The sequence below is a fragment of the Lactuca saligna genome, chromosome 1 (assembly GCF_052625555.1).
Source record: "Lactuca saligna cultivar CGN05327 chromosome 1, ASM5262555v1, whole genome shotgun sequence".
NCBI lineage: Eukaryota > Viridiplantae > Streptophyta > Magnoliopsida > Asterales > Asteraceae > Lactuca > Lactuca saligna.
This window is the reverse complement of record NC_136417.1, coordinates 101,681,433-101,689,908: the sequence shown is the minus strand read 5'-3', so window position 1 is coordinate 101,689,908 and position 8,476 is coordinate 101,681,433. Positions and strand designations below refer to the sequence as shown.

Here is an 8,476-nt window from a genome sequence, read left to right as displayed (position 1 = left end):
CATTTTTTTAATCCATTGAAGTAGAAAAGAAAGAAAAAAAACGGGTTAGTACCCGTTTTCCAGTGAAATCGGGTGAAGACGACGAAGTAAGATGGATATTATAAATGTTTTAATTGAAGTTACAAATTTGGTCCCTAAAATTCTGTAACTTAATTCTATTACACCCTTTCACAGAATTATATTAAACCCTTAACTATATATAATTATGTTTATTTAATTTTAAAAGTTAATAATATGTTTATTTGATTTTTTAGTTAGTAAAATGATTACTTATAATAATGTTTTTTTATGTAATCTAATGTTTTAAAATTAAAAAAATATAAATATAAATGATGTGGAGTGGTAACCTTTTTCAATATCTAGTGGGTTGTTTTTATTTAATATAATGTTAAAAAAATATGTTTTTTATTTAATATAAATGTTACAAAAGATAAAAATAAAAGTAAAAAAATGAATATTGTTAGTGGTGACCATTTCCAAGGTGTAGTGGGTTGGTGGTGAAGCTGATGTGGCGCAGAGGTGGCACTATTTTTTCGGTGAGTTTGTAGTGACCACTCCACATAACCTAATACTCCAACCCCAACCCCATGATTGAGTTACCTGTTACCTCACCATTCCACCCATCTAAGTTTTACTCATATTACTTTTAGAGTTTATCCATAAGTGGCTCAAGGTTTGGATTCCATTTGAAAGACCTCTATGTGATTTTACCATATTCAAATGAACTTTGGAATTCCTGAATTTCCGGACCATCCATATAACGACTAACATGACAACTTCTTGTAATTTTGCAAGTTTCATGGTGGTTCTTAACAAATCTTGAACCAAACATGAGAACGTGATGGAGTTCTCAAATATTCCAACCAACCAAACCCCACCTTAAAAAGTATTATATTCCCCACTTATAGACCTAAGTAACCCCAATAAACCAAAAGTGATGAAACAAAACTTCGCACCACCATTATACACCTCGTAAACATAAATAAGATCTTATCTTTGAAAAACATATCATCATTTCGATCAAACAAGACTATATCAAGCCCCTGAAACTAGGCTTCAAAATATATTAATTCTCATTTATTCCATCTTACGCAGATTAAAATACAAATACTTGAATCAAATAATTTATAATAAAAACTAATCAATCATTTGTGGTAACTTTTACAAATTTATACACCATCCAATTTAACGACACTTGTATTTAAAAGAAAAGAATAAAATCCCAATAACAAAATATATGAATAAAACACACTATATCAAAGAATTGGCACTGCAAACACTCAAAAACGGGATCAGTGCTTCAAAAAACCTTCAACTGCCACCTCAACAACGACATCATTATACCGATTTGATCATCCTCGTACTTTGAATCGACGAGTTGGAATCATCTGTCTTAACTCCATCCTGATAATATGGAATCCACCAAACTCTTATACTCTTGTCGAGACTACCACTATAGAGCAAAAACCCACTACCAACACTGTTTGGTGAAGCTTGTAAACATTTAATTGGACCTCCATGCCCTTTGACCACACCAATCTTGGTCAACCCTTTGATTTCTCTTTTCCATATACATATACTTTTATCGGTTGAACCACTACACAAGATCTCACCTTTTATGCACATACACAGAATGGCCATGTTATGTGCTTTCACCTCACATACGGACTTCCAACTATCAAAATCTTTACTTCCTAACCACCCCATTATATACCCATCTGACCCACCACCGTAAACCACCGTGCCATCGTCAGAAACCACCACCGAGTTTATGGATATGTCCTTATGACCCTCCAAGATACCCTTTAATGAATGCGAACTTTTGGGTTCTGTTCTTCCCCATGCTTTGATCTTCCCATCTGCAGAAGCTGAATACACAATCCCTTTACTGGAGATTAAAGAGTTTATAGCGTCATCATGCGCTTTTATCGATTCCAAACACTTCAAGTCCGAGATCCTCCACACCTTCAAAGTTTTATCCCAAGAACCCGAGTAAATCAACCCATCATGAACCGATAAACATGATATACTATCAGCATGCTCGATCCATAACCGCTTATGATGCCGTCTTGTTTGAACATAATTACTTTGTTTCATGAATTTTCCTAAGTAATCCTTCGTGGTTGGAAGAGTGTCAACAAGTCTGAAAATGTTTTCAGAGCTTCTTGAAACTTTCCATACTCTAATCCTTGAATCTTGATGGGCTGTAAAGACCTTGTTTCCGGCGGTTACCAACGCCTTGACGGAGCCATCGCCTTGTCCGAACTTGGTGAACTGGCGGAGGTCCGGCTGTTGCCATACAATAATGTCTTTTCCATGGGAGGCGCTGAGGATGAATTCACCGCATATAGCTAGGGATGAAACTGATCCGTCATGGCCGGTGAGGGTGGAGAGAGATCGGTATGAGGAGCAGGAGGAAGGTGTTTTGGGGAGGTTGTAGGGAATGAAGCGGTGGGATGTCGCCGGACTTTCGTCGGCGTCGCTGCTTGTATTGCTGCTGCTACTGGTGGTGGTGGTTGAAAGGAGAGGAGTTGATAGAATGTCTATTGAGATTGGAAGATTCATCGTGGGTTTCCACAGATGAGAAGGCTTACCGTTGAGTTGAAGAATAGAAGTTGAAATGAAGAGTAGAGACAGGAAACAGACATATATAAAGCAAAATGTTTCAGAATTTTCTGTGGGTTACTAATTTTCTATTTACCCCCTCATGTTTTATGTCAGACACATCTAGTCCCATAAGTTTAGATTCTTAATAATAATAACCCTATTTGTACTAATAACTTAGCTCATTTCTTAATGATGAAAGAGGAAAAACAAAATTGAACAATAACCTTTTATTATAGAAAAACTTACATCACTTCACAAAACCCATTTGGTGATTATCATCCTAATTCTCTTATATTATTAAATCTATAATATAATATTTGTTAAACATTTAAAAGGGTAAACAAATGTGTATGATTATAAGAAAAATTATTTTAAAAACTAAACAAAACATCTTACTTTTTGTAATCAATTATACAACGTGGTGTATTGATTAATAATACGGGCATATGGGTGGTTTGAGTGTAAGCAAAATAAAGAATATCCTATAAATAAATAAATAATTAAACTTTTGTATGAGAAGTCCAATTTGCGGACTTGGAATATTAACTAATTTTAATAGGATCAATAAAGCAAAAGATGGGTTTCTTAGGGTAGAAAAGGGAAAAAGTTAGCGTATTTTAATGTTTTATTTGGGACACAACGGCTACTTTTGACAACTGTGAAAGACTTGTTCAAACTGGTCCGTTGGACCGCAAGCGTGGGGCCCATTCGTTGGGTTTCTTTTTTCTCACATTTGGCCGTTAGAAAAACAATAAAGCCCGGGAGACGCTTGGCCTGGCGGTGCGCTCCTGCCTCCAAACGTGCAAGTGGTGTTTTCTCTATTAATATTTTATTAAAATAATTATTACAAATAAAATAATCTTATATATATAATTTAAATATCCATAATAAATATATAAGATTTAGTTATTGATATCAAAACAGTAATAAAATTTCTAATTGGTTTCATCTAAATTATTATGCTTTTGTTTGGGTGTATTATTATTATCCTTTCAAAACGTGAAAATGTTCCATTTGGTTTGTTTAATTAAAAATGATTTTACCTTTTTGTAGAAAGCAAATATATTACATGGTAAAACCCAATAAAAAATGAAGAAAAGAATGTGGAATATAAAATGAATCATAATAACGACAGTAAATTAGGTTGGAATTATTTCATTAGTCTTAATGATTTTTAGTAATATTCTAAATGATGTGTGGTTGATGTGCGGCAAAGTTAAACATCTAACTTTACAAGTGATGGTGAATCGTATTATTTTTCAAGTCGTAAGTGAAGTCGATAATTTTTTATACATAAAGGATATAATCACAAACTTATAGATTTATATCAAGAGTTAGGAAGCGTTATATCAAAACTTAATAACAAAAAGTTACCAAATTTTGATGGTTCCCTGCGAGATATATATATATATATATATATATATATATATATATATATATATATATATATATATATATATATATATATATATATATATATATATATATATATATATGCTTAGGTTATTTTGTTTTTACTAATTATTGTGTGCCAGAATGCACAAATCTGGACCAATGGATCAAATTAATCAATGAACATTATTTGAGGGTGCATGATATTACAATGGGGTAACATGTAGCATATAATCACACAATTTTAAGTAAAAGGGTATTTTGGACAATTGACTACATTTATAAAAGGAAATTTTCGGATTTTTAGGGATGATTAATTCTCCTAATTTAAAAAAGAAAATCTGAATTTTTTAATTAATTTAATTTCAGTTTTTTACTGATTTTATTCTATCAAAATATTATTTGTTAGAATGATGCTCTTTCAGAATTTTATTCTAATAGAATATTATTTTGTTAGAATGATGATCTTTCAGGATTTTATTCTAATAGAATATTTTTGAAGAAAAACAAAATTCTTGAATCAATTCTAATATATTCTTATACATCCAAACTTAATACAAATTCATACATATTCTTACATTCTAATATAATTATACATATTCTAAAAAAATATCAAGGTCTTCAACGCCTTCTTCCAGCCATTCCTATCACAAATACAACAAAAACAAATACTTGTTAAAAACATGTTACTTACAATTATCTATAACTTAATATATTATGGTAGAATACATAGAATATGATATAAAAGATATAATACATTCTGGCAGAATACATCGATGTTATTCTGATAGAATAAATTCTAATAGAATATATAGGATACATTCAAAGGTATTGTATTTACAGCTAGTAATTTTGATAGAATGCATACCACAAGGTTAAATTCTTTAAATACTCTTTCAGGCATTTCAACAAACACTTGTTAGACATTATCATCAAACAAGCCAAAAACCATATTTGATTTACATGCAATAGTTTACATATAAACATAATTTCCAGCAACATGATTTAGAATGCATACCACAAGGTTCAAAGAGTAAATTAATTTGTGTTGATGAAAAATAAAAATGCACAAACAACCTAGAATTGTATTCCATAACCGAAAGAAAAACAAAATATATGCCAGACCCATTAAAGCATAGAAACGTGGTTTTCATATAAGATTTAAAAACATTATTTTGTAAGAAAGAAGAGCATCCACATAAAAGAAATTGAAACTCATCAACTTGAATACATGAATAAAGAATGTTACTTACATTATAAGGCCCTGATATAAGAGCTGGAACCATACGAACTAACATCTTTTTCTATGCTTCCTTCTAACTGAAAGTGACTCATTAAGCAAGAAAGAACAAATTTTGGAATAAGTAACTGAAGTTCACTGAGACATTTTAACAAATAGTTGGTGTGCAAATCGGAATATTTTCAATTCCACCAACAGTACACTAAGACAGCAAGTTGGTCCTTCTTTCAGGAATTTAGTCGAGCACCTTATGTGCATAGCTCGTTCTTCTTGAACACGTTAGGTTTTCCCTTACTTAACCATCCAATTCAGCGAACAATAGAAATAGATAATTTGAATCACAAGTTAACGATCCATAATTAATGAGAATTGAAGAGCTGTTACCGGATAAATAAGGGCATACGAAGTTTGTTCGATTTGGAAACGCTCTAAAGAATCGATCATCGAAGGAACTGTAACAATGATGCAGAAACATACACTGACTTCTTGTGACTCCAAAATTGCCTTGATGTTGAAGCTAGCTTCGATTGGAGATGGAGCCACCGAGAATAACATCTTCTTAATCAATGGAATGGGGAAACAGATTTCCAGCAAGAGGTTTGACTACCTCTTTTGATCAGACGATCTTCATTCTTCCATAAGAAAATTGGAGGAGGCATATTACGTATGATATAGAAGGCTAGGGTTAAATAGTTGGTCAAACGGATTTTTATGGCAATTCCATGAATTAAGGGATTTTATTTTAATTAGCATGCAAAAGTTACATAATTACCCTTATTACCATTTTTTATTATTTAATTATTCCTAAATTCCTATTGGTGCACACAGGCACACAATAATTATCAAAAACATTTGAACCTATCTCTCTCTCTCTCTGTATATATATATATATATATATATATATATATATATATATATATATATATATATATATATATAGATTTGGAAAAGCTAAAACTACGGCGCGATATGATGCACCTAAACAAGCCATGATGAACATCACATCTAACAACGATGTTAGGAGTGTTTTCTTGACGGTAGATGTCACACCCCCGAACCAGACGGCGGAAACGTCCGGGGGCTGTCGTGACTCAATTGAATACCATAACATTGAATATATATGAAACATAACAACATTCGTCACCATTCATCAACATAGTACAACCAGTAGTGTTTACATATCATACATCGTTTAAACATTACATTCCCCAAAAATTAATTTGTTCAATTCATACAAAAATAAACCGCAACCGTCACTGGATATGATTTCCCTTGATTCACTGGCTCCCTGAGAATACAAGTATTTTGAAAAACGTCAACATATGGAATGTTGGTGAGTTCATAAGTAGTGTTTGAAATCGAATGTTTGTATTGTTTGAAGAACCACCAGAAAATCCGATATTTTCTGAAAAGATAAGTTTCCGAAAACGTTTGTGAAGATCCATAGGTATGCTTGTTTGTTTCTATACTTGTAAAAAAAAATGTTTGTTTAGAATGTATGCATTTCAAATTTGTAAGTATTGAAAACCCTAGGAAAACCCGATGTTCTCCTAGTTCCTTGAATTACGTGATGTTACATTGAAACCATTGCATAGAGTACAGTGTCAGTCCCGGGCGACGTTGGAAGGTTCTCGAGCATGATTATTTACTACAAACCCGCGTTACACAAACGCCCAGTTTGTAGTTATACTAACGACTCCGAAGGCGTCGTCAGTACTAATCATGTTATCCAATCGCCCTGACTAGGTGAAGTCCCACATCCGAAGAGAAAGAGGTCACGAAGACCCCGGTAACTCCATTAGCCGGTTGGGGATAAAATGTACGAGGGGTCCCAGACCCGCCTCGCATGAAATGTAGACCTTACTAGCAAGACCAAAGGACCCTTGGGGACCGGTGGTATACAAGCCATTGAAAGTCCATTTACGTTGTGTCGGATTGGTAAAACCCAACACTCCGTAAAAAAAAATGTCTTCGGGCCTTAAGATCAGGTCATTGGGCTAGCTAGGCTCAACGAACAAGATTTTACACTTGTGGGGCCCAAAGATGGTGCATAGACGTCTGTGCACACTCGCATGTGTATGTATAACCAAACGTTACTTGTATGAATCGTAGTGTTAGTAGTTGTAGATTTTTATTGGCTCGAGACCGAGCCAATTCGTTTAACAACGACTTTTGGTATTGTAATGTATTGTATTTCGTTGATAGTCGTGGTGCCATCGTTCGATCAAATTGTGTATATTGAACTAGCCTTGAAATATTCTTGTTTTCAGCCCCTCATCATTTGTAAAATTTACATTTTTAACCCTTTATATTAAATACTTCCCGGTTTAGTCCTTAAACTATTTTTCTTGACATTTTAACACCAAAAATTATTGAAATTAATATTTTTCAACATGTTTTTCATAAAAACAGTTTAAGTTCTTAAAAATGCAGTTTTCGCGGTTTTAACCCCTTCTTTTCGCAACTTTTACAATTTTGGCCCAATTTGGAAAATTTTTGCAACTTTGGTCCTTTTTAAATTTAAAAAGCATTTTTAACCTTTGAAAAGGGGTTGGAACACTTATAGTCCACTGTTTTACAGAAAGTTACAGTTTTGGCCCTCCAAAACAGAAAAATTCGCATAATGGGCCTTATTGGGCCGAAAGTTACATTTTTAGCCCATTAAGCTTAAAATTTATGATTTTAGTCCCCTAAATGAGTATATTTCCAGAAATTTACTTATGAAAACTGTTTTGGCACACTTCATCCATCAGAATCTGTGAAATGACGATTTGGGCCCTTATTTTTGCATTTTTCACATTTTAGGCCCAAAATTTGTGTTTTTAACCCAAAGAAATTATTACTAAACTACTTAGCCATTTTTCTTGAAGCACTTTGTGTTTAGAAGTATATTTGAAGTAAAAATCATGTAGCACAAGTTATATCTCGGTTTTGATGAGTTTTGAGGCTAGATCCAACATAAAAACACATAAAAGCATACATATAAGCATGGAAATCATACAAGGCATACAAACACATATAGATCTACACTTTCACTTGTATTCCCCCCCACAAAACTCATAAAAACAGAAAATAGGGGTATGAAGCTCACCTTGGGGTGTTGATTCGGTTTTGCAAGGAAAATGGAAGGAAAAATGAAGTGTTTTTGGCCTTGGCTCCCTTTGATGAAGATCTCGAGTTTTGAGATGGTTCTAGGGTGCAAGATCACGATTTTTGCATAGATTAGGAAAGGATTTT

At 33.2% G+C, this 8,476-nt stretch overlaps 1 protein-coding gene across 1 annotated transcript; it reads right to left on the bottom strand.

The window, feature by feature from the left end:
• Window positions 1–1,096: 1,096 nt before the first annotated feature.
• LOC145042403 (protein JINGUBANG-like) lies at window positions 1,097–2,620 on the bottom strand. Its single transcript, XM_078990813.1, has one exon. It carries the CDS (start codon window positions 2,563–2,565, stop codon window positions 1,339–1,341), a length of 1,227 nt encoding a protein of 408 aa, XP_078846939.1. The 5' UTR covers window positions 2,566–2,620; the 3' UTR covers window positions 1,097–1,338.
• Window positions 2,621–8,476: the final 5,856 nt, after the last annotated feature.